This window comes from Strigops habroptila, chromosome 13, assembly GCF_004027225.2.
Source record: "Strigops habroptila isolate Jane chromosome 13, bStrHab1.2.pri, whole genome shotgun sequence".
Classification (NCBI taxonomy): Eukaryota; Metazoa; Chordata; class Aves; order Psittaciformes; family Psittacidae; genus Strigops; species Strigops habroptila.
Genome location: NC_044289.2, coordinates 15617153 through 15643367, shown reverse-complemented (window position 1 = coordinate 15643367; position 26215 = coordinate 15617153). Strand labels below are relative to the sequence as shown.

Genomic DNA, 26215 nt, shown 5'->3' with positions numbered 1-26215 from the left:
CTAGAGCTCCTTCCCCCTCGGTGAGCCGGGAAATGGCTCCGTTTACTGCTGCCTTTTCTGTCCAGTGAAATTGCTTTCAGTTGAGAGCCTCCTCCTCCTCCTCCTCCTCCCTTGGCAGGCTGATTACCCTGGTGTGGAAGTCCTCTGCTGGTGCTGCTCCTCCCACAGCATTTCTGCTCCAGCGTAGTGTTCCTTGGATGCTTTCCCTCCTGCCCCAGGCGATGGGCTCCCCTCCCTGCCACCATGACCAGCGGGACCCCCCATTCTCGGGGGGCTGCTGAACTCTCCTGTGCTGGTGGTTTGCAAACCGCTGCAGCCCGGTCCCTGCTCGGTGTCCCTGGTGTCCCACGGCTGTGTCAGGCCACCCAGCAGGAGCTCAGCCCTCCTGGAGCCTCTCTCCAGCATCACCATCAGCGCACAGCACTCCAGCTCACACAGGGGTTAGTGCAGGGTCTTCTCTTTCTCTTTACCCCCCGGGCTGCAGCCTCGCCTGTCTCCTCTCCCCAGCTGGTATCACCTCTCCAGTGCACAGCTTTCCTCTCTTCATTTCTAGTTGGTTTCTTCCCTGTGAGGCTGCCCAGAGAAGCTGTGGCTGCCCCATCCCTGGCAGTGCTCAAGGCCAGGTTGGACACAGGGGCTTGGAGCAACCTGCTCTAGTGGAAGGTGTCCCTGCCCGGGGCAGGGGTTGGAGCTGGATGAGCTTTAAGGTCCCTTCCAACACAAACCAGTCTGGGGTTCTTTGATCTGTGGTTCTTAAACCCTGTTTGGCTTCTCTTACTTAGTCCAACACTTTGCAGGGAGAGGTCCAGGAGCAGGAGCTTCCGATGGGGATCTCCTCGTGGCAGGACGGACACGGGCAAAGCTGCTCTGCCTGAGCTTCCCTCTCACTTTCCCTCGGCAGGTCCGACGGATCTCAGCATGAAAGGTGGGGCCTCGAGCACGGCCCCGTCCAACAGCACCAGCAGGGGAATGCAGGCTGCGCAGCTCAGCCCCACGGAGATCAGCGCCGTGCGGCAGCTCATCGCCGGCTACCGAGAGTCCGCGGCGTTCCTGCTCCGCTCTGCAGACGAACTGGAAAACCTCATTTTGCAGCAGAACTGACTCCCTGTGGCTGCGGCGCTCCTCTCTCGAGAAGACAATTCCTACCTGCTAGCAAGAGGCTCCCGGCGTGTCCTGCTCAGGACCACCATCGTCCTCCCGTGAGGCGGCGGGTACATGTAGTTTTAGAAGGTGGAATCCAAAAGACCTGTTTTCTTTTACACTCCAAGCACCTGGGACTTGAGGCACAAGGACACATTTTTGAACCGTACCAACAGCCAAACCCGCGGCTTGGAAGGATGTGGGACTGCCAGGGCAGAAGGGAGCCTGGGGAGGTTTGGGGCTGCAGATGTATTTAGAATAACCTTTGTGGACCCAAATGTTAGATTCCCGTCCCCAGATAATTTCCAAGTCTTAGGTGAGCTGAATCGCATATTTATTGAGAAATGGACCCTCCTCTCCCCTTAGTAATTTATTTTTCTGAAAATGGATTCTTTTGAGTTTGTACAGATTGCCAGTTTTTTTGTCTGTCTGATCAGAAGGAATTTATTCCTGTGAAATAACACATTCCATATCACTACACTACTAATTTCCAGGCAGCTCTGCCTGTTTCTCTGGGGAGCCCTTGTCTCGCAGGGAGCACGGTTGCCATCCGGCCCTAGACTTCGAGGCTGCTCGGCCTCCAGTGCGCGGAGGTGGCAGCGGACCCACGGAGCAACGTCCTGCTTTGCGCTCGGCTCCGAGCGGCCCCGTAGCAGCGGCGGGGTCTAAATGTCCCGCAGAGACTCGGCAAAGCTCCGCAGCCTCCGGCGGGAAGGACGTCTCGCACTCGCTTAAGTCATTGCAGATAAGAGAAGGAAGGAAGGAAAGAACCTGAGAAACACTGTCTTGCGGGCACCATCCGTACTCTACCTCACCCTCCATTGTGGGCTTCTTCCAGGGCTGGCGGCGCTGGTCCTGGGGGACGGTGAGTGTCGCAGCCGCGTGGATCGCGCCGAGGAGGCTGGAAGCGGCCGGGGTCCTGCTGCTGGGCGGCAGCTCGTCCCCCCCGGCCCCACGTGAACCCAGCCCTGGGGCGGCACCGGGAGCATGAACCCTTTAGGAACTGCACGGGTGTAATAAAGCTGATGCCGGGGCTCTGCCTGGGGAGCGAGCGCGGGGCAGAAGATGGAGACAGGCAGCGCTCGGCAGCAGCACTGACAGAGTCCTCTCTGGGGCCCAGGACCCTCCCCCCTCCCTGCTCACAGTCCTGAGACAAGCCCACAATTCCCAAAGTGTGGAAAACCCATAGTCCGATGACCATTCTGCCCCGTTACCACCCTCCCCTACTCCCCCCATAATAATGCACTTCGTTTTGCTCAGTGCAATACCTACTACCAGTGCTGCTAAACCCAGGGACTTCGCTCAGGCCGGGGGTGCTGAGCCGAGCTCAAGCAATGCAACGTGCGGTGGAGCCATGGAGAGCAGCAGCGCCCGCTCCCAGCCCGGACAGGAGTCCTCACCCCGAGGTAGACATTCGATAAGTGTAAACCCCGTCTTAAAAGGTCGATACTTACCCTCTTTGGAGCCAGCTTTGGTCTTTTTTGGGCCCCTCTCTCCTGCTCCGGGGGCTGATGCCGCTGGCACAGGCTCGAGCTGTTACAGGCGACAGCGGCTGGACCCGGCCCGTTCACTCCGTAGCCTTTATACCCGATTGTAGTCCCCACACACTGGAAGAGAAGCAAAACCTCTGCCCTGGTTTAGCCTCAGCACAGCAGGAGCCGGCACCGGGCTGAGGCCGCGCTTGCTGCCGGGCAGCAGGAGGGATCTCCCGTCGCTGCATTGACTGTTCTCCCCAAACCTTAAACTTGCCGTAGCATTTGGAGAAAAGGGACCGACCCCCCTGGCCCTCGGGGTGTCTGTGCAGGGGTGAGGGGGGGGCCTGGTGAGACCTGAGCCAGTCCCCAGCGCCCTGAGCCCGGGCTCAGGCTCATTCCCCCCCAGCACTTCCCTGCTCGGTGTGGCCACTGCATCCTCCCACCCTCGGAATCGATGTAAATATTTATTTTTGTGTGAATACCATGAAGTAACAAACCTTTGACACAAACCTGGACCCGCAGCCACTTGTGAAAGTCTTAACGTTAAGGAAGGAGAGGCAGAGACAATCGCTGTCCCGGAATTCTCCCTCTGCCCTATCCCACCCCAGCCGGTGCCTCCCTCGGCAGAGGCCATCGAGAACCTTTAGCCATAACTTTGCCATCCCGTTTACTGCAGAAGGTGACCCAGGGGCGCTCGGACAGGCCTCCATCAGCTACAGTCTGGTTGAAGTTTTATTTATACAAGTTTTAGCTGTCGTTTCCAGATCACCTTTGAACTTGTCTTAGCATGTAGTGAAGTTTAGTAGCTCTTACACTTTGTTAAACTGCTGTAGAAGACAGATGAGGCTCGTGGTTGCATAGGAAGGTACCCAACAGCCCTGTCCTGCCAACTGATGTTCAGAACTTGCAGCTGAATGGTACAGGCTCAGATTCCCCCAGCCCCGGTGACAGCCACGTCTGTGACGACTTACGACTCGAATGGGATTGACTGTGAATTCCTGTCAGGGATCTTTTCCTTTCTTCTTTCTTCTTTCGTTTCCTTTGGGTGAGCCGCAGCTTTCGAGTCTCTTTGGCACGAGCTCCACAGACATCTCGGTGCTCTTCAGCTGGTCCATGCTCGGTTGTGGCTCGTCTGTGCTCCAGGACTGTTTCACAGCCACATTCCTGCGCTCCCACCAGGCAGGACGGGGTCAGGAATCTCTTGTCCGGGTTCCCAACGCGAAGGAATGAGCAGGAGCAGAATACACCGGCTCTGCAGATCTGAGAGGTGGAAGGAGAATGCTGGGTTAGCAAATGGTCTGGATGTTCTGGGCTTTTGGTTAGAAGCTTATCACTGGTTGAGAACATAGATTTTAATTTAACGTTATTGTATTTAATTTGAACCTCGACCATCCTGCCCTGGGTGCGCGCGTCCCACGACGGGTTTCTCCATGGGGCTGTGAGCAGACGTAACTTGTACCTCCCCGACCCCCGTGAGCGGCCGTCGGCTCTAGTACCAGTTCATGACAAACAAATGCTGCTTTGAACTCAGAGGGTTAATAGACTTTTGATTTGTAATTTTTTGTAAGACTTTTTACAAGGTAGCATAGAACCCACCAGAAACCAACAATCCGTCCATGGTCTGATTTTTATATAATTTAGTGGTGCTTTAGGAACTTCTGTTTGGTTGTTTCGGAGCTGTACGGCTCAGTTCTTCGCCTGTATCTACCTAAGACCAATGTGAACCTTTGTATTTTTGCTCCTATTTTGGACTCAGTGAAAGTGTACTGTTTACATGTACAGAACTCCCGGCCCCTGTGTGTTCTGCAAGACCTGCTGTTGAAGAGGAAGATGCACCTCACCCAGTTCGTCTGCTTAACCCAGCCACAGCCTCACTCACCCCCAACACGCACCCGCCCCGAGGAAGACCCCCCCCAAACCTGAACCCCCCGGCAGCAGCGGTGGGGTTTGCACAAGGGATTCTGTTGTCCCCCATGGTCAGTTTAGGATCGGTTCAGGTGGAGCTGATGCGGAGCAGACGGTCCCGCTGCTCCCCGTCCCCATCCGAGAGCTGCCGAGCTCAGAGCAGGGGTCACACCACGCCAGGGAGGACTTGCGGGGAAGCGGGAGGGATAAAACCCACCCCCAGGATTGGGATCAGCCTTTTCCGAACCATGAGATCGGCCAAGCTGACCTCGGGTTGCGAGGCGGGGAGCGCGTCCCGCGGGAGGCTCCGAAAGGAAGCGGCTCTTTGGAAAGCCGGCGCTTTCCCGAGGCTCGGGTAGAAAGCATATGGCACTTAATCCGGCTTTTAAGGTGACACTTTATTGCTTAATCAATTGATTCCTTTTGAAATGATATTTTTGCAGATAGGCACCTATGCAACTTAATGTGGCTCTTAAGCAGATGAGCACTTCCTCCTCAACGAGCTTGATAAGAGTTATTTGTGTTCTATACTGTGGATTTTTCCAGTAAATGTGGCTTAATATTTTAATTCTTAGAATGTGTGTCTATTATATATGTGATGCAACTTAATTCTGTTCTGTTCGTGGAATGATTAGCACAGGCCAACTCCCTGTTCCCCTCACTTAACAAAGACCAATGAGCTGTTAATCAAGCTGTTATCTCCATGGTATTACTTGCTAAATGCACTGATTTCATAAGTATGTGGAATCCTTTTTGGGTTTTTATCTCCTTTTTTTTTGTTTTTTTTTTTTCTTTTGAATCTGTATATCATATATAAGACTGAATCTACTTAATAAACACTGTATAACAAGAAGGGCTTTCTCCTCCACTGTCAAGCCCGCGGGTGCTGCCGGCACTGGGCGCTCCCCAGCCCTGGCCCCGCAGTGCGAGGGGTCGGTGCCACCGGCCACCAAAGCGGGGCCTAAATTTAGGTGTTAAAAGGCAAAAGCCAACTTGATGTGTCGGTACTTTTGGCATGAGCTGCGCATCCCATCCCGGAACAGCCACTGCGGGTACCAGAGAGCAGCGTTAGCGCTCACCAGTGGGGCCGGGCACAGATTTGATGCTTAACTTATATTTTGACAAATTTGTGACGTGTCTGGTTTTTGTGAGGAAAAAAAAAGGAGTTTTCATTGAAGTCTGTGGAAAGTTTCTCCCTCTCATGGAAAAACCTGATTTTTCATTATCAGCTTTATTCACTAAGTATAATAAACCTTTGCATCCGTAAAATGTTTATCTCAAAGCGCTGTGTAGATAAAACCTCCCGATTTGTATCAGTGGCTGCCCCACTTCTTCCACAGTATCACAGAATCCCAGAGTGGTTTGGGGTGAAGGGACCTTAAAGCTCATCCAGTTCCAGCCCCTGCCACGGGCAGGGACACCTTCCACTGGAGCAGGTTGCTCCAAGCCCCTGTGTCCAACCTGGCCTTGAACACTGCCAGGGATGGGGCAGCCACAGCTTCTCTGGGCACCCTGTGCCAGCACCTCAGCACCCTCACAGGGAAGAGCTTCTGCCTCAGAGCTCATCTCAATCTCCCCTCTGGCAGGTTAAAGCCATTCCCCTTGTCCTGTCCCTACAGGCCCTTGTCCAAAGCCCCCCTCCAGGTCTCTGGTAGTAGTTCATTAATGTACAAGCGCACACAGAGCCAACGTGAGAGCTCTGCAGCACGTGCGGGTGCAGCATCTCCTGTGTGTCCGTGATGCAGCCGGGATCAGGAACAGCCAAGCCTCCGGATGAGCTTTGCTCCCACATTTCAGGTGGCAGCCGTGGGGATTGGTGGTGTGTGGTCACACCAGTGTGCAAAACAACTTCAGCACCTTCAGAATTACCTGGTGTTGCTGCCACAGCTCCGTGTCACAGGTGTCTGGACAGTCCCTTCCATCCACAGGCAGCTCTGCCACAGAGCTGGCTCCAAAGAGCAGAACCTCTGAGAGAGAGAAGAGCTGCTGTTTATCAGAGACACGTAATGGAGAAAATAAATGTGTATTTCTCTGTGGGAAATTCTGACGTGAGCAGGGTTCGCTCCTGAAAGCTCCAGCGTCCTCCGTTCTAGAGAGAACTGATCCTGACCTCACCCTCCAGCACACCAGTAAAACAGAGATGTATTGGTTATTAGGTTTACATCTTCCCTAAGTAATAACTCTACTTAGTTTTTGCATTCCTTATTTTAGGTGTATTTTGATTATCTGGGTGTTTCCAGCCCTGTTTGCAGAGACCCTGCCAGAGTCAGGGGCTGCAGCCGGGACTGACGTTCACACACACATAAATCCTGACTCCCGGTGGGAGCAATGCCATAAAACCATAAACCCACGCTTGGGCCAGAGCTTCCTGTGCACTCAGATGCAGCAGTTCTTGGCTTTGCCCCCTTACCATGAATTGTAAATCAAGCTGCTGCACTTCTGCACCACCACCAGCATTAGTGACCGGGAGGACAAGGAGAACCGGCACCATCGCTGCTGCTCTGCCCCGCTGCGGCCCCTCGGAGCGCAGGGAAGTCAGAGATTGGGTTATCAAATGGATCCAAGCACTCGCACAGCCCCTCTGCCCAATCCGCCAGGTCACCTCTGCCCTGCTCAAGATCCGCATGATGAGACCAGAACCCAGGTGTCTAACGTAGTAATGCATGCTGCTCTTACTACCTGGAAAAAAGAAAGAGAGAAGGGATGTATCGATACAGTGCGTTTATGGGTACTTTCAACAGTGTAATTGGTGTCATGTTGTTACCCTCCTTCAAAACCCTTTTCAGACCCATTTATCCAACAACTGGGTGCAATGGTAGCATAAAAGCTGTGACAGCAGCAGCACAAGCTGCCGGGTGACACTGGGTTGGGCTCGGTGCTGCTGCCCACAGGCACCTCCCCACCCGTCACCACCACCCCGGCACCGCGGGGGCTCCTGCAGCCGCAGCCTTCGCTCCTGCAGCGTCCCACGGCCCCGCTGCAGCTTCTGGAGCCTTCGGGGTCACCGGTTCCCAAGAGCCACTCGGTGTCTGCTGCGTCCTCGTCACCTGCGAGTGCATAAAATCCATGCAATGAAGCCGAGGCAGCTCCCCCCCACCTGAGCCGGGCTCTGCAACCTCCCTGCTAAGAAAGAGGAGAGGAAAAGCAGTTACTGCCTCGGGGAGCGCAGGGGATGGCTTCAGAAGAAGAGGATTGAAACCACAACAGGAGGTTTTACAGAGTGTTTATTTTTCCAATACCACAAGGGACATACATGAGCAGACCCCGAGGGCTCTGCAACCCAGACCACTGCCACCGGGACACGGCCGAGCCAGCCCCGGCTCCGCTCCCGTCTTTGGTAAGCCCTCAGCACCTCCGTGCTCCCGGCCATCCCCCGGCCTTGGTCTCTCCCCATCCCACAATATGAGGCTGATAAAACCATTTTGGAGACTAAACTTGTTGCATCCCTCCGGCTCGCATCTCAAACAGGGACTTGCACTGTTAAAACCCAAGTGCATGGTCAAGGGAGGTAGGACAGAGCTAGAAAAGGGACTAGAAGGAAAAATAAAAAGAAACCCCCTACAATTCTTCTACAACACTGCTTGAATGGAACAGGAGACTCCTCCCTGCACTGAGGCAATTCTCTCTTAATAGGTAAGTGCTCCAAAGAGGAGGAGTCCCGGGTTTGCTCTCAGTGGGTGCACGAGGCGCTCCCCTTCGTGCAGCTACAGCCAAGCTCCAGGAGATCAGTCACAGCAACAACCAGCGCCAGGTTGGAGGAGGCACCGGGCACGTCTGCCCGCACGGCCCAGCCTGGACACCCGGCGCAGGGAGAGCCATCGGAGCCCGGAGACACCTTCCTGTGTTGAGGGGGGACAGAACACAGCGGCTCCGACTCCAGAGGCAGGTTAATAACTAACACCACTTTAATGCAATACTGCCGAGAGCCTGGAAATCCAAGGAAAAAAAAAAAAAGAACCCTTTATGTTCTATGTACATTACATCCATTTACAGAGTTGGCCAGTACTGTGTACAACATATAAATACATGATCAAACAGATGCATAGAGGGTACTTACAGGAGCCAAATAATTCACTTTATACATCCAAGAATGAAAATATAAAAAAAAAAAGAAAGGAAAGCCCCCTGCTTCCCATGCTGATGGAGCTCACACGGATCATGGGGGCACCTGCAGGGGCTCACACGTCCAGGGCCTCGCTGCAGGGCTGCAACGCAGAGACCACGGGAATGAGCTGCTGGGAACCTCCACGGCTTCACCCCAGTTCAGGGCAGTCACGGCACCAGGACACGGGCTCAGCCCCGCACACCAGAGGCGTTCGGTTGCTACCTGATGCTTTTACTTCGTTTTCCCCTCTTCTTGCATCCATGGGCTCCGTGCAGCGCTCGGTTACTGCGCAGCCGCCTGCAGCATCCTTTACTGGGCACCATGTTCTGCTGGAGCATCCAAAGACCGCCGAGGACCGTCCCTGCAGAGCAGCTCCGCTTCCACCAAGGGCCCAGCAGTGCTTCCCAGCACACTGAGAACGGAGATGGCAGAAGGGGACAGCAGGAGACTGCAGGGCCTCACCTAACGCAGCCCCGAAACAGAAACAGCCTGTTCCAGTTCCTTCGGATGCAACGAGTTCCTCAACGCAGGGTCCACGGGTTGCCACAAACTGCCTCTCCCTCGGGTGTTTGCCTCAGCACGGGCAGCAGGGCACAGTCGGTACCTTCATACAGCAGGAAGCAAGAGGATGGATCCAATGGGACACAGCCCGAGACTGGAGTGTAACCGTGAGCCAAAGGGTTTTGCACTGGAGATCTTCGTGGGAAGGCAAGTCAACGTTCCTCACCACAACAAAGTGTAGTAGCATTTCTACTATAAACAGAAGAGTACTTTGTGTACAGGCTTTAGCATCAGTCGTTATCAAAATACACACACTGAATATACAATCTGTCCCATGGCCATAATTTATTATCTCACCACAAGGCACAATACACACAGCTTAGAGGGTCCTATACAGTCGTCGTGACAGAAGGCCCCGCAGCCCTTGCACATGATCATGGCTTTAAGGCTGCAGGAGCACTTGAAGGAGATCTCGTCAACGCTGCTGCTGTCAGCAAACATCTGCACCGACAGGGCCGAGTTCCGGCTCGCAGCAAAGTTCGCTTTGTGGCTCAGCTGCATCACGCTGCCAGCCAGGCTGCGCGGAAAAGCTGGAGCGTTGGATGAATAATTAAAGCTGGTGGAATTAAGCTGCAGCTTAGAAAGCTTCCCATAAAATGCTTGTTTGATATTGAGCTGTGAGGGGATGGAAGAGGGCTCCAAAGGGTGACTGTGGCCTTTTCCTGCTTCCCTTGAAAACTTAAAGAACGGCAAGTCCATTCCCAGCGGGACACTCTGCAAGTGCTCAGTCAGCTCCTTCTGGTTCTCCGCGTTCCCCTTGCCTGGGCTGCCGCTCACCACGTTCTCATTTCTCCTTCCTCCCAGGGTGCTGGGGTGCTGCTTCGAGGCCCACTCCTCCCTCGCAGCCGGCATTCCCTCTCCTGGGGCACAGCTCTTGTCCAGAGGAGTCTGTTTGCTGGGGGACAAGGTTCCTATGGCCGAAGCTTGATCCAAAGCCCTGGGGTGGTGCAGTCTAACACTGGCGCTGCAAGCGAAACCAGAACCAAAGAGTTTTTTGCCTTGAACTCCAGCATAGTTTTTGTTGACCGAGGCACCTCCTGTCTGATTTGGACCAAGAGAAGTTACAGTTGGAGACAAAAACCGAGGCTCATTGGAGGTGTTCAACTCCTCCGGACCTGTATTTGTGGTGACGCTTGCTAACGGGTTGTGCTGTGGCACCCGATGGACCTTGGGCAACTCCTTTTGCTCCTCAAAGCTACAGGAAGAAAAGGTTCTTTCCCGAGGGCCCGGATCTTCAGGCTTCTGAGAGGCACCTCCCACAGCTGCCAGTTGGTCTTGGCCCCTCAGAGTCGAGCCAACTTTGGAATGTTTCTCTGGAATAGACTGATCCTCCGCATCCTCTGCTCCAGGCAGTGCTGCCCCTGATCCGCACTTGTTCTCCTGGGGATCTGTGGAAGATCTCACTGAGTGGAAGTCATCGCTCCTGCTCAGGGCACTCGTCTTTATTCCTACATCTGGAGAAGATTCTGTTCCAAAATAGCAACTGCCACCTCTCTCCATTTGCAGGGAGAGGCTTTCTGAGGGCTTGTCCAGCGGTGGCTGCGCAACTTCCAGCTTCATGTTGGCGTGAGATACGGGGAGAACTTCCTCCAAAGGAAGGTTCCCCTTAAGCAGCTGCATCACCAAAGGGTTGTTGGTTTCAACAGAGGACACAGGCCGAGCAGAACCTGCTTTCTGGGACAGTGGTGAGTGTGGTCCCTGTCTCTGGGATGGAGGTGCAGTGCCCATCACTGCGACTGCAGGGAGGTCCACAACACAGGCCAGGTTGTCTGCCTCTGATTTTGATCTAACCCCACCACATATCTCAGTGCTGCTGGGGCAGGAGTCGTCTTTCCCAGCCACCTCCCTACAGCTGGCACCTCTGAAACATCCATCCATCTCCACGCTCTCATCAGCTACGTCACCTTCGAAATCGGAAGCAGTGTCTGTCGTCTCACTGTGTGTGCTCTGCACTTCCTCATCTCCGCGTGTCTTGAACTCTTGGGTCTCTCTCAGTGGCTGATGTGCGTCTTCTGGTTCTGTTGCTGGGCTCCTCTCCCTCAGCTGCACACTTTCTTCAGAGGTGTCTATCCTGTTCTGAGAAACAAAGTCACCGTGTAAAGAGGGTCTCACCACAGGCTCTGTATTTTGCTCTCCGTTACTCAGTTTGCCATCGCTGCCTTCCTCTGCCTGCAGATGTGCCAAGTCACCCAGTGCAGGGCTGGCCTCCTCCACTCCAGCAGTCCCTGGTTTGGAGCTCTCTCTATCAGTGACACATTTTTCCACAAACGTTTCAGAGCCATTAAATCTAAATCTAGAGACCAGTCCTGGCTCGTGGCGCTCGCTGCCGCCCGAGGACGATGCTGGCAGATGAGCAGGACAACTGGAGGAATTTTCCTTTACGTCAGAATGATAACCCAGCTGCAGGGCAGGGGCAGCAACACCTCCGAGTCCTGACACAGCCCCGTCTCCTGTAGGACTGATCACAGCTCCCTGCACCCGAGAACACGCCAGACCGTTCACTGGAGGAGCCACGCGTTTCAGCTTTGCACCTTGCCTCTCCTGTGATGCAACACAAGATGGGGTTTCGGTCCGTGGGTCACAGAGGGGCTGCTCAGGGCTCTCCTCCTGCCTCTCCGAGGTTGCATGGTCTAAGGATGACCCAGTCAAAGCATCACAGAACCGCCCCTGGGGTGAGCCATCCCCAGGCTGAGCTGCCCCTGAGCGAGTGCCTGCAGCGCACTCCCGAGCACCGCTGCCCTCGCTCTTTGAGGAGCCTTGTCTTGAAGAGAGGAGGGGACGGGCAGCCACGCCGGGGTCAGCCTCCTCCCCGTTCAGATGGAGAGACGACAGTAGTTGTGTTCGCTGTAGATCTGCCGAACGCTTTCCATGAGTTCTCTTTGACCTCCTGTGCCCGGCGCGGCCGCTGGGTTCTCCTCCTCCTCCTCCTCCTTCATCGGGGCCTCTCCCCCCGCCGGGGCCCCCTCCACCTCCGATGGCAGCGGCGGCTTCGCGCTGGGCTCGGGCATGCAGGGCCCGGGCTTTAATGTCTGCGAGTGTCCGGGCCCCGGCCCTGCCCCGGCTGGGGGGCTCCGTGCTGGGGATGATCCGGGGGCATATCTGGTAAGTGGGCTGACCTTTAACCACCCAGGGTGGTTTAATACGTGAAAGTTGAATCTGAAAGAAAGGGAAAAGCAGTTAGTTCTAACACTTGACCATTTTCAGACAGTGAAATGCACGTTATTAGCGTCTATTCATCATAATTCTTATCGCAAGAATTCAACAGAAGTTTAGAATTCCAGCTTAAAACCTGATTTTGGGAGAGAAGCAGCACAGTCCCCTCTGCATGCGTGCTCTGCCATGTCATATGTGAAGCTCAGTATTAACATTGTTTTACCAGAGCCCGCAGACAAGTAAGTGATTCTTCAGGAATCAGAATGGTCCCCTCTACAACAGGATGACCCTGAGGCTAAGGAGATGGACACTTCCAGTCAAAACAGGGAAAAGTCTGAGGGAACATGAAGATTCTGCTCCAAAGGAAAGGAACTGAGAAACTACGCAGGATAAAGAACACATCTGAAGGTCTCTCTTGCAGCAAGTCAGCTAGCTTCAAGAAAAGCAATTTCTGTATCCACAGAAATGCAAACTAACAGAGTCAAGGTTATGCTGTGCTCTTGTGCAAAGACCTTGGAATGATTTTCCATTCTTTGCCTGTCTAAATAAGATAGCAGACTGTGGCAATCAGGGGTACTTAGGCAGCTCTACCAATGAAACCCTTCCACTTCTCCTCCCAAGATGACAACACTTGACATTTTAATAATGTTTTGATGCTACTGAGTGTGACAGCCCTGAGACAGCGAGCAGCTATAACCCTCCTTCCTACCCGGATGGGTGGGACCTTTGGCTCCTCTTTAGTAGGCTGTGGCTTTTCTGGGTGAACACTTTCAATTGTGTTACGAAAGGACTGACGATCTTCAAGCCGGGGCTTCTTTTCGGGGAAGGACGCGGAGGCAGCCTCCTCAAAGCATTTCCTCTTCTGGTCCTTGGGCTCCCGAGCAGAGTTCTCCTGGGGCAAGCTGGGAATTCTGTTTGCAGCTGCCAACGATGGATCTTCCGATTTACTGTGTAATTTGGAAGTCTCTGGAGAGAGGGGCAGTTCTGAGCTCTCTGGCTTCAGCGCTGCAGGCGAAGGGCTCGTCTCATCATCTTTCTTCAGGTCTGTCTCAGGCTTTGTCTCTTTCTGGACTGCGGGTTCCTGTCCCACAGCAGCAGTCTCTTTGGAAGCCTCCACTTGCTCCGGCTCCCGCAGTTTGTAGAGGCTCCTCCTGGCCCGGCACCGCAGGTCAGCCCGGGAGCGCTTCCTGAAGTGCCCGTCCCTCTGCCGCGTCGAAGGCCCGCGCGGCAGCCGCGCTTCCCCTTTAGCTGACAGCCCTGTCCTGTTCTCAGCATCTTCCTGCACCAAACTCTGCTCCTGGGATTCTTCCTGCGTCAAGCCCAACCTGTGAGGCAAACATAAAACCTAGTTAAAACCTAAAGCTCATCCCAATTTAAGCATTCCGTCCTTTACTAGGAGCTGTAGTGTATACCACTCATATCTATACAGATTACAAAGCAGAGACTCATCAAAACCTCACTAAGTCAGCGTGCAATGAGATAACCCGTACATTCACTACCCCACATTACTATCACAGGGAATGAGAAAAATAAGAAAATGTAAAGATTTGTAAGGGAAAACAAGTAAAATTAACTTGTCTTGGAAACAAAATAGATGGGCTACAACCTCCTGCTGTGCCCCAGCCAATTCCTAAGGATTTCCCTGGAGCAACAGCCTGAATGAATCACCCCACAAAACCTGCATCTGTCAAGGACTTTATGCTGCACCTTCTCAGCAAAGCAGAAACACACTCTGCCACCTGTATGAACACAGATAAAACAGGACAGATGAGGCAGTTTCTCACTTTTGTCCATAGTAGTCCTCAAAGAACTTCTCCTTCCATTGCTCCACTCTCTTCTCCTTTTCCATTTCCTGCCGAATTCGAACTTGCATTTCATGGGTGAATTCACCTACAAGGAAGCAAGAGGCTGAAATTGAGTTCCAAGCAAAACCAATTCTGCAAATGCAACCTTCTGCATTTTCACAGGACAGTAGCTATGTATCCAAAGGACAAATTCTCTGTAGTCACCCTGCTCTCCACCCTGCCATGGGTCCACATGCTGCCTGCAACTCCTTAAGGGCAACGGCCATACGGCCTCAAGCAAGTCTGAAAAATATCGTGTTTTACCAGACACAGGCCAGCATCTGAAGAAGAGAGAAGCCTGGCACTACTTTACAGCTCCACCACGTCATTCTGAAGGTCCCACAGCAGCAAAGGAAAACACATCTTTGATTTTAAAGTAAAAAAAAAAAAAGAGGAAAATTTGGGGGCAATATGGCCAGATACACTGCGAGGCTGGACTAAACTCCTGGTCATTAACTGTGAAAGAAACCCCAATACATCCCACTAGAGGAGCCCTGTCCTCCACCCGCTGGAGGCAGAGCCGCTCACCGTCAGCCAGGCGCTCCCTCCAGCTCTGCGCCGCGTGGGTGAAGAACTCGTTATTGAGCGCGCTGCCGCTGAGCCGCATCAGCCCGTCAGCCCCAACCTAAGGGACACACAGAACACACTTGCTCCAGCCATTCCGCAGCCACGGGGCAAAGCAGTGGCTGGGAGACCCCCATGTGCTGCACCCTCGTACCTGTCTGTCAACTTCTGGAAGGAGGTAGAGAAGCTGCTGCTGGAAGTGTGACGGGAGCGCATTGAAGGTTCTGGAGTTTATCAGAGCTCGCAGGTTTGTGTTGACAAGAATGGACCCAGGTGTTTCAAAGTCAATATCCTCTCCCCTGTTGCGTTTCATTTGCCCTGGAGTTTAAAGACAGGTAAATAAAATAAACATTGTTGTACAAAAGTATTTCAGCGTTATGGGCAAGAAATTCATGTCAATCTACGAGAGCAAAAGGAGCAAGATATGTGAGAAAAGACCGTGGTATTCAAGTGTGAAGACAGACTCTCAATCACACTAATTAATACACATGCATGTGGAATTTTGATATGAAGCCACATTTCTGTCATATTCAAGTAGAATTCTCAATGCTGCTCTTCAGACCAGACAAACTTTAAACAATTATCTCACTCATGTTCACGGAGGAAGAGCCGAGAGCCTTAAAGTCATCATATGCTTTCTGAAGGAAGAGAACTGTCATGTTCTTTTCTCAGACATCTTCAGCATCACCTGTTTTTATGGCCAATGGTTCTTGTAACTTCCATCAGAAGCACCTACCAGCCGTGGGCTTCCGGATCCCCCTCAGAAGCTGTGGAGGGTCCCTGTTTATTTCGGTTCTACTGCGCAAGGTGGCTTTGCACAGGGCCAGAGAGCTGCTGCTGCTGCTGGATGTGCTGCTGCTCTCCCCGTCAGCGTGCCTTCCCGTGAAGCCTACAAGCAAAACAATCTCATAAAGACATGCAAGGAACAGCAGAAGCCCAACTTGGAGAGTGGTTTAACACACAAGATTAATCTGCTAATATCAGGCCCACTATTACAGGGTACTGCCCAGTTACCAAGTACTTTGATGGAATTAAACATATCCACAGCTCTCTACAGTCACATGCATTCTCATGAAGCATTAAGGAAACCCTAAGGCAAGCTTACAGATAAGCAGGGAGTACTGACTGAAAGCTTGCTGGGCAGTCATGAGAAAACCACCCCCCAAAAGCAATGCTCACCGGAGGCAGACTCCATGTGTGCCCCGTTTACTTTCAGTGGTGTTAAGACAACACGTGGCAGCATTACACCAGTCTTTTTCTTTTGCTTGGTTGTCTGCAGCCCAGAAAGAAACCAAAGGAACAAAGATGTTATAGAGGGGTAAAATCATCTTCTACACAGAATGTTCCTTAGTTAAAGATCTCCCTAGCTCCTACGTAAATCTTCAGGTGTATTTATGAATAGCAGAGAATTCAAAATTACCTTCCATAGTATCATAGAATCCCAGACTAGTTTGTGTTGGAAGGGACCTTAAAGCTCATCCAGCTCCAACCCCTGCCACGGGCAGGGACACCTTCCACTAGAGCAGGTTGCTCCAAGCCCCTGTGTCCAACCTGGCCTTGAACACTGCCAGGGATGGGGCAGCCACAGCTTCTCTGGGCACCCTGTGCCAGCGCCTCAGCACCCTCACAGGGAAGAGCTTCTGCCTCAGAGCTCATCTCAATCTCCCCTCTGGCAGGTTAAAGCCATTCCCCCTTGTCCCATCACTAACTACATGCTAGTGGACTCTTCAGCATGGGTAGAAGAAGCTAGTTTGGCTGCAATGACTAATGATCTTCCCCCTACTGCAAACTCCTCACCTAAGGATAAGGACTCTTCCCCATGACTCTGAGGCCCTTGTGCCCAACCAGTTCCTGTAACATTAACCCAGCTACCAGGTGGCAGTGAAAGCTCCCTGTGCTTCCCATCAGTCCTGCTTTCTCTTACCTGGGATGTGGTTCGGTGGCTCTCCCTGGTTGTAGCGGGTCCCTTGCTCTGAGACTCAGTGGAACACGAGGCATTAGAGGAGGTTTCATCAAGAGACACTGAAAGAGACAGGCCCTCAGTCAGACACAGAAGTAGATGCCATGGTTTAAGATTAACATCCTTAGACACTTACCATCATTGTCACCACTCACAGTGCTTGCTTCATTGGACTCACAACTTTCTGCGTCTGCTGTATCCTCCAGCTCCTCCCCTTCTGGCACAGACAGATTCCGGGACCACTGCAAGGCATCCTTCTAAAGGGGCAAACAGAACAGGGATGGCTTCACTCCCTGCCAGCCACGGGGACTTACACCAATGGGGACAAACGTTTAGTGGATATAGTTCTTCAGCTTAACTGTTTTCATCCTCCCTATTTTAATCCTTGATGCAGAAAGATATTTTAAAGTATATTTGGGCTCATGGTGGAACAGAAGTCATCTGAACTACTAGCACACTTCATAGACACCTCCTAGACAAATAACCCAAACATATCCAAAATACACAGGGTTAACAATTCATCACAATTTTCTGCAAGTTTCTATTAGGGAGAAGTATCTCATTCTTACTACGAAACACAGGGAGCATTAGAGTAGCCAATACTAAGACAGTAAGCTTAAGAGAGATATTTACTACCTGTATAGACAAAGGCATTTCAATGCCATCTATTTTCAGCAAAATATGGCAATTCAACAGCATTTTCTGACAGCAGGAAAAAAAGATGCCAATGAAATAGCTGAGATACCTGTTATTTGTCAAGCTGATATTTATCAGGGGATCCAACAGTACAAAACAATGCAAAGAAAGACCAGAAACATTTTCAACATTTAAGATGACTGGGACAATAAATTAAATGTTCCAGAGAGACCTCAAGATCTGAGGAAAATGCTGATGCTAAATACACACAGAATGCAGCTGAACACAAAACAACCTGCCAGAAGAATGAATATACATTTCCCTATCAAGATTTTACTCGTAGCTACAAACTCTCAGACCAATTTAAGTTACTGGCTGGCTGTGTTCCCTCACGGCTGGTAGAAAAAGAGCGCATGGGCTGTTCCGATAAGCACCCATCTGAGCTGGGCACCAAATCCTGGAACAAGAGGATTTACCTTGCTTATGCAATTCAAGAAACAGCTGTTTTAAAAATGGATTTATCATATAAATACAGCTGAAAGGTACAAGCTCTAATGAAATAATGAATTCCATTATTTCATGGATATCCACTCTCACATGGCGAACTCACATGCAGCACATTCAGCTCATATGAAGCTCAGTGACAGTTTGACACTCGGCTCTACGTAACAAGCACAACTCACACCTCGGCTCCCAGTTAAGAGCAGGAACTCTGCAGGGTAAAGAGCACTTACCTTGAGGGTGAAAAGGCTGATGCGTCCAGGCAGCTTGTAGAAGAGCCCATCACCTCCCCGGGAGTTGGAATGGAGCATGGCGTTGAGGCAGGCCAGGGGAGAGGTGCCACTGGGATGCGGAAAGAAAACAGCTCAGTTTCAAGAAATGGCCTTCGCAAGAAAACAGCCTGAAGGATCTGTTTAAATGGGCATCTTTAAGGGGAACAGAGATGATGTTGATTAACTTCAGGGGATAGGCACTCCAGTCAGAACAGCATTATGTCTTCCTTTGTGACCATCAGCCTCCAACAGCACAGTGAAGCAATCAAACAGGAAGCACAATGCCAGTTTCGAGTCACTCTCAGCCATTTTTAGACATTTCTAACATTTATGACCTGTTTCCTCCCTTCCTCTGCTTGAAACTTTCAGACTTCAACTGACTTTACAGAAACTCCAGATTTATTCAGCCCAAACCCACATGGACTGTACCCAGCCGTGTTTCTGGAATGTCCTCCCTGACAAGCCACAGACAGAACTGCACTAGCAGTTAGCTCTAAAGGGTCTGATGCCCTAATTTGTCACGTCCTACGTAACGCCCTGGTTAAAGCAACCATCCTACGCTCACACTGATGGAACTTCTGTAATCTCATGTTTTCCAATACATCACACACAGACAGGCAGAGAGTTACCTGGCAGAGACATCAGGGCAGTGTCGATTCTGTTGCTATTAAAAGTGAAACTGAAAACTGGACCGAGACAACGTATTTCAAAGAAAATCATTCTCAAATCGAACCCTTACAACAATTTCTGTTCCCACCCTGAGTGTGTTTGGTTTTTTGGACATTTCTTCGCAAGCTTTGGCGACAGACAAAATTACCCTCTATCACTTGGAGGTACTATGACAAAAATTTCCAGCCTTCTGTCCTGTTAGACAGTGTTTTCCCTTCTGTGTTTAACAGACGTTCCAAGCACGTTGTAACCAGCCAGAACACGCTTCCTTCGAATGGCAATAGAAGGACTTTTCTCCAAAAATGAGGAAAAAACAAAGAGTTAATATTCTCCTCAGAGCCAGGACTCAGCAGTCGTGCTTGGCCCAAGTGTCCTGGCTCAAGCATCAGCCACACAGGATCATCAGTGCCCCCCATAAGGAACACAGCCCCCTCACAACAGACCAGTGCGACCCCAAACCAGGGAATGCTGCCTCGGTGTTGATTCAAAGGGAGAAACATCTCGAGCCACCAAGCTATTTCCTTCAGGAAATGGAGTTTCAGGAAGGGCTCCTATACAAGGCCCAGGGAGGCAGGATCACTGCCTGTATCCTGTGAACAATTGTGCTCTGAAGAAAACAGTCTTTTCTTAAAGCAGAGAATTAATGACTGGGGAAGGAAAAGCAGATATCCCAAGGGAAAAACACCGACCTTTAAAGGAGCGATTTAGCTCTGTGGGATTCAACTTGACACATGCTCCAAAGTCTGGTCTTTAGTTACTGTGACAGGCCACTTGTCAGAGCTGGGAGAGCACTAAGGTAATTTGTGTGTGTGAGGAGAGACCTGCTATCACCTCTAGCAGAGGACAGCCTATGCTTGTAGATCTTCAACTATCCGCTGAAGTAACAGGACTGATGCAAGAAAGGTGCAGACTATCAACTGAAACAAAGCTCTATGAAGGTCCTCATTAAAAGCCTGTCTGAATTCTACTCAGAGCTGTGAAACCACCATCCATATCCAAACCAGTGAAGATCTCCTGGGCGAGGGCCACCAGGGGCAGGTGGGTGTTCCAAGAGCTCCCACACCGATGCAGCAACACACGTTGGCATCATCCCTCTCCAAACAATACCAACTCCTACATGACACCTCTGTGGGCATCACTAGTTTTCTCTATTCAAACAATCCCAGCTGTTTCCTGATTTCAGACACAAGTAAGAAGCAGAAACAAGCTAACGTTTTGAGTTGTTAGGTCCCAGAAGAACTTAGTTTACCTTCTGCAGCTGGATAAAGTACAGACTCAGGAGATGCAGACACCAGGGTGGAAAACTGCACAGCATCAAGGTGAGGGGAAAGCAAGACTGGAAACAGTCCATGCATCTGGATTTCCCAGAAGTCAATCAATGGGCAGCAGCCAAAAGACTGCTTTTTCTGTCTCTGTTAGCCAAAGTGTCTTTTTTTGCCACGCAGCACTAACTGAGGCACTTGGACTATCACAGTTACCTACTTTCTTCAATCTGCAAGACACTCTGTATTTCTCTTCTACTACCGTCATAGAAATAGATGGATGCTCAGAGGAAGTTGATCAAGGAAACGTCTCCCACTCCTCTTGTTTCCAAGGCTCCATATCAGGTTCTTTTCCATATGAAGCCCACATTGAGATGGGCATCTCCTCCGTACAACATCAGAAGCCACAACAGGGTGAGCTGCACTATTACAGTGCTCAAAAATCTGAGCAGAAACCAGTATAGTAGTATAAAGATGACTTGTTTGAGTCTCCTAAAACATGATGTCTGCTCTAGAAATGAAGCATCAGAGGAGACGAAAACTGTTCTCAAACTAGTCACAATGGCAGAAACTATTAGGAGCTACTTATGAGAGAAGCATACAAGTAGTAAGCACAACGCAGCGCAGGAGCCTGACCTGCAATAGGCATGTATTTTACAATAGATGGATGAAGGGACTCTGGGTATTATAAAAATATCCAAGAACAGCTTCCAGTTATTGTCAAAGAAAAAACCCACAACCTGTATATAAGTGTCTATGGTGTCATCTGAAATGACTATGCTGGAAAGAGGAAGAAATGGAAGAAGTGGGCTGGAGACAAGGGAGAGTTGCGCGAAGCTTCATGTGCAGCCTCCCCCATGCTCCACACTGTGTTCTAGACAAGATCATCAATACTAACCTCATTTCCTTTAGTCCTTCAGCCTCAATGACCTGTAGAATCTGTTTTGGGGTCATAGGAGCATCAGAGTAATTTTCCAGCACCTGAAAGACAAAAAGACCACATGTCAGTACAGAATGTGCTTCTGCATTCACAGAACTACTCCAGAAGCTGCTGTTCAGATGCAACCATACGCCTCTTAAACCGCCGCTCATCTGCAAAGGCACACACTACAGATTTCAGGCTACCTCCCAGTCAGATCACAGTAAACATCACAAAGGGCTCACCTTCATCTGGTCCCTAATTAACTGAAATACGAACACAAAGGAGAGAAAAAGCAGCAGAATTTGGCCTTGACCCCACAGCAGCGGAAGCTTTTCCGCTGATTTCCATGTACATTAGACCGAGCTGCTGTCACATGCAACCTTCCACACTGTGCAGGAGTCAGTGACCTTTAATGATGTGAAATGTTCTCCCTAACACACCCTCCTGCCTCGCGGTAAAGCAGACACTATTTTTCTGCCTACAAAAGTATAACTGCAACTATATAACCCAACAGCGTTCCTTCCTTGGGCTACTGCATTCACCTCATCTCTGCTCCATCTCAAGGAAGGTACCACAGGTAAGAGCCCGAATTCTTGTGAGAGAAGGACAGAATTCAGAGAAGGACAAGAAAAACAGCAAAGGATGTGGGGAAAATACAGCCAGAGACACTCCAAGAGATTTGTAGTGCTTGCCTTTGAAAGAAAATGAGTAAAATCAGATATTAAAAAGGCAATACAGTGACAACTCATCCTTTCATATATGACATGAATAGAATTGCCACTTACATGTAGGGAACTAAAGAGGCTATTACAGTTTTTAATCTTTTTTTTTTAAGCCTGGGGAACTTCTTGCTTCTGGACATTTTGGAGCACAAACTCGAGGATTCAAAGAGAGGACCGGACATGTCTGTGGATAAGAAGATTACCCACATAAACAGGAAACAATGAACAAAAATAAGCGGCAGTAGATGTAAACCGCGCCGTTTCTTTGGGAGCAGATTACCCTACAGCTGCTCACCACGCGCCTCCTGCGCCTCGCGCTGAAGCAGACAGCACTGCTCTCTGAATGCAAAAGACTCTGAGCTCAAACTCTGGCTCTGATGGAGCAAGAAGACTGTGACACGGGCACAGGACGTGGCCTGAGGCCTCCAAGACAAGCAGCAATGGGTATTTTGATCGTAACTGTGGTCTAAATTCCCCTAACATAATGACCACAGTGATGCACCACCCTGACTTCATCTGTCACCATGCTTTAGAGGAGCACCACGCTGCTGCCTTTCAGTTTGACTTGTGTGAGGAGCTGGTGGAGGAACCCAAATGCTCCTTTGTATCAGCAATATCTAGAACTGAGTCACTGCAGCCCCGTGGCAGGGCACAAACCCTGCACTCTGCTTTCTGGAGCTGCATGAGCAGCACGTTTGCGAGAAAACAAGTGTTGTGCAGGGCACCATTTGCATCTCCGTACCATGTCCAACCTCCACATGTAGAGATAAACCCAACCCGTGCCGCTGCGGTTCTGCACTTCAATTACATTTTGTGATAAAAGGAATGTCCTACATCATATCCACCCAACAAGCATTTCTCAGATGCTTGAAGATCACAAACACCAGTGGTGTAACCTGGATGGGGACGGAAATTTGAGAGCTACGTAACCTGAGATAAAACACAATGAAAAGACAAAGAGTTTAAAGATCAAAGAAAGTGATAAACCATAGTCAGTGAGAATAAACAATTTTAACTCCCAGTCAATACAGTTCCATCACACTTTTCCCTCCAGTGATCAGAAAGCCCCCCCAGGTCACGAGGTTTCCAGGCCTTCCTGGTGAACTGTCACCCTGCCAGTCAAAGGGAGCAGACGCTGACAGGAGAAAACACATCACTGGAGGCCAGTGCAAGAGCCACAGAACGGAACAGGCCTCCTCGGAAAAACAAGGGAATTCTTCACAGCTTCTGAAGCCTCTCTCGTGACAGACACAGCCAGCAAAATACAGCCCAAAACCGAGCACGAACCAGCATTTACATAAAGATAAAAGAATCAACACTCAGGGGAACAATTCCCAATCAACAGCTACATTAAGTGTACAGACTGCTTAATGGGAGAACTGGGGGAGAGAAGATCACAGAATCACAGGACGGTTTGTGTTGGAAGGGACCTTAAAGCTCCTCCAGCTCCAACCCCTGCCACAGGCAGGGACACCTTCCACTAGAGCAGGTTGCTCCAAGCCCCTGTGTCCAACCTGGCCTTGAACACTGCCAGGGATGGGGCAGCCACAGCTTCTCTGGGCACCCTGTGCCAGCGCCTCAGCACCCTCACAGGGAAGAGCTTCTGCCTCAGAGCTCATCTCAATCCTGCAGGTTTAGCCACCAAGGTCCTATCTCCAGCACTGACCCTCCATCCCTCCCCAACCCAGCACTCCTGGTGCCACATCAACCTCCCACCAGGAGCTACAACTCAAACATTAGCTACTCCTTATCCCCAAAAAAGACTTTCCCCACCTCTCCGCTATTTATAACACTGCTGGTCAAGGGCTCCTACATCGCTAACTGTGGAAGCTGACAGCACTTCCCAATTCATTTCCCAGACACCCAGCTCTCACAGCACTGGTGGAACAGTCCCTATGGCTCTGGGTGTTCAAATGAATCTTTAAAGGCTCATTTCATGGAACGTGCATTAGCTCTGCAGGAGCACCAACACTGAAAAGCACTTTTGCCCACAGTTCTCCGAAACATCATGAGGAATATGAAACAATAGTGCACGTCAGAGGGGAAAATTAAAAGCATTTTGACAGGGAGCATGTGTAAGACTAGTGTTAAACAAAGGTCTATTTTTAGTGGATTTACAATCAGTCCTGTGAGCTGGAAGTGCAGCTACGCAACTGTAGGTCTCTCTAAGTGGATAATCCAGCATGAGACCATTCTATTTCTGGTTCTCAATGGCTCTAAGATGCTGCTGAGGCTCAGACATCTCGTGCACCCGAGGCTCTGGCCAAAAGGCAGGTGAGAGGATCTGTGTGGAGAGATCCCTGTCCCATCACGGGGAGGTGAGGAGGTGCACAAGGATCTGCTTTAGCCACGGTCCCACATCCTGCTTTGAGCAGACTAAATACTGCTTCGTTTCACCTGTTAGAGCCCAGGACTTTAGGATAAGGTGACTTTATGCAAGGTCACCTCACGCTGCCTCTGCCCCTGAGGTCACCTACCAGGAGCGTCCCTGCCACCCGCGGTGACCAGGACCTCAAAGAGAAGCACACAATGAGGTGCTCGGCCACCCCCTTCCCGCAGTGCCCGGCTCTGACCTTCTGCAGTTTTTCAAGCACAGTCATGTGGGCCTAGAATATTACAATTTACACACAAAAGCTTGTGCAAGCTGCTGGAAGGAGATGCTTGTGTGCTTAGGTTTCCTCCTGGCACGTGGTAAGAAAACACTCTGACAGCCAAACAAATCTTCCTCAGAAGGAGCACCAAGACCCATCCTGATCATCCTCAGCACCAGACACAAGTCTCAGCTGGACTCACTACACTGTTCCTTCTGAAGTTTATGTGCTCCAATGCACAGCCTGGCCAGGCAAGCCCAAAATAAACACACACAGAGGAAAAACAGGGAAACAAAACACCCCCGAGCCCTGTAAACCCGTTTCTGCAGATGTCCATGTGCTACATGGCGGGGAAAGCGCAGGGCTCTGTGCATGCCAAGCACAGGGACCTGGGTCACCCCTTACTCTGTGTACTGCTCCTCCTGTACCTGCACAGGTCCATGTCACCGACCAGCTCCAAGGTGGAAAATGAAGGGAGCGAGCTCCTTCCAACCAGCCACAGGCAGCGGTGACCACCAGCACACAGCAAGGCTGGACACCTCCATGGGCACCCTCAAACCAACCTTCACACTCGCTACCTGAAAGATGCTTCAGTTATTTTTCCTGTTATATTTCCTAGTCCCTAAGTGGGGTTCAAGACACACAAACACTTCACGGGGGGCAACAACCCTCTCGTGCTGCAATGGTCAAACAATGGCACCGTCCCAGCAGACCCACAGGAGCCGGGGCAGAACCAGCTCTGGAGCTTGAAGCCTTCAACAAGCAGACTCTCAAAGACAAGGGGACCAGGACAGACCCTGAACTGCATCTCCCAAACCCCGGAGCGCCCGGACGCTGCCCGGTGCTGCCCCGGGCTCAGCACCGCTCCCACCGCCCGCAGCCAGGGCGCTGCTGGGGCACGGGAGCGCCCGCAGCGCGGGCATTAAACCGGGACCTTCTGTTTGCAGCAGTGCCCGCAGGCCGGGCCGGGCCGCCGGTTCCCCCCACCGAGCCTTAGCGGCGGCTGAATGGATGGGAACGACCCGTCCCCACAGCGAGCGGCCCCGGCCCTGCCCGAGCCGGACTGCGGGGAGCACCCGGGTCAGCGGACACCGGGACCCACCGCGGGAGGAGCCGGTGGGCTCGGGACCCCCTTCCCCGCCCCCCGTGGCTCTCCCCCTCCCCACCCGGCTCGGGAAGGAAAACAACCGGGGTGGGGGCGGGGGTGTCACCGGAGCAGAGCCCGGGCCCGCGGGGAGACCCGCCCCCCCCCCCCCGGCCCGTCCCGTCCCGTCCCTCGAGCGGAGCCCCGGGGCGGGGGAGGCCCCTCGGGCCCTGCGAAGCGCCCGCGCCCCCTCCCCGCGGCCCGCCCCAGGCCCCCGGGCGCCGCTCACCAGGCGGGCGGCCTCGGCCCACGTGCGCTCCTTCTTCCTCCGCTGCTTCATCTCCTTCATCCTCCTCCTCCCGCGCGGGGCGGCGGCGCGGCGGGCGCGGACCGTTAGGCGCGCGCGGGCGGGAGGGCGGCGGGTGGCGGCGGCGGGGGGGGGGGGAGGGTGGGAGCGGGGCGGGGCGCGCGCGCGGGCGGGGCGGGCGGGGCGCGAGGCGGGGGCGGCTCCGGGCGCTACCGGAGGAGGAGGCGGCGGCGGCGGCGGCTCGGGCCCGACATAACACCGGGGTCAAAGGGCTGGGAGCGGGGGGGAAGGAGGCGGGGCTCGGCGACGGTGGCCGCGGCGGGACACGGCGGGACCCGCGCGCCGCGACCGAAAGGGGAGGGGCCGGGCGCGCGAGGCGCGCGGAGGGGCCTGGGCCTCGTTTGAAGGAAAACAAACCGCAAGGCCTGCTGGGAGCTGTAGTCCGCGGCGCCGCCCCCTCCAAGGCCCCACCTTCCCCCGCGGACTACAGCTCCCGGCGGGCGCCGCGCCCGCCGCGCGGCATGCTGGGGCGGGCCGCGGCC

The 26215-nt window shown here is 52.2% G+C and overlaps 2 protein-coding genes across 6 annotated transcripts in view; one reads left to right on the top strand and one right to left on the bottom strand.

The window, feature by feature from the left end:
* Nucleotides 1-5088, top strand: part of NOL4L (nucleolar protein 4 like) — a 59710-nt gene extending 54622 nt beyond the window's left edge. For all 5 annotated transcript variants that reach the window (XM_030503055.1, XM_030503056.1, XM_030503058.1 and 2 more), the window contains one exon: nt 902-5088. In XM_030503055.1, the coding sequence (XP_030358915.1) occupies nt 902-1101 (200 nt within the window). In that variant the 3' untranslated portion in view covers nt 1102-5088. The remainder of the gene's footprint in view (nt 1-901) is intronic.
* A 4386-nt stretch (nt 5089-9474) lies between these two features.
* ASXL1 (ASXL transcriptional regulator 1) lies at nt 9475-25946 on the bottom strand. The gene is made up of 12 exons (XM_030503031.1): nt 25656-25946; nt 20946-21028; nt 18078-18186; nt 16844-16964; nt 16672-16769; nt 15927-16020; nt 15484-15636; nt 14902-15065; nt 14712-14808; nt 14124-14229; nt 13049-13664; nt 9475-12342 (listed from the first exon to the last, which is right to left on the bottom strand). The coding sequence occupies exons 1-12, from the start codon at nt 25713-25715 to the stop codon at nt 9475-9477; spliced, it is 4569 nt and encodes a 1522-aa protein (XP_030358891.1). The 5' UTR covers nt 25716-25946.
* Between the last annotated feature and the right edge of the window lie 269 nt (nt 25947-26215).

Coding starts and splice junctions, on each gene's coding strand:
- ASXL1 (XM_030503031.1), bottom strand. CDS start 25,715: ATGAAGGAGATGAAGCAGCGGAGGAAGAAGGAGCGCACGTGGGCCGAG. Junction 14,809..14,901: donor TTCCAGAAGTTGACAGACAG/GTACGAGGGTGC, acceptor TGTGTCCCTTAG/GTTGGGGCTGACGGGCTGAT. Junction 12,343..13,048: donor CAAAGGTCCCACCCATCCGG/GTAGGAAGGAGG, acceptor CCTTTCTTTCAG/ATTCAACTTTCACGTATTAA.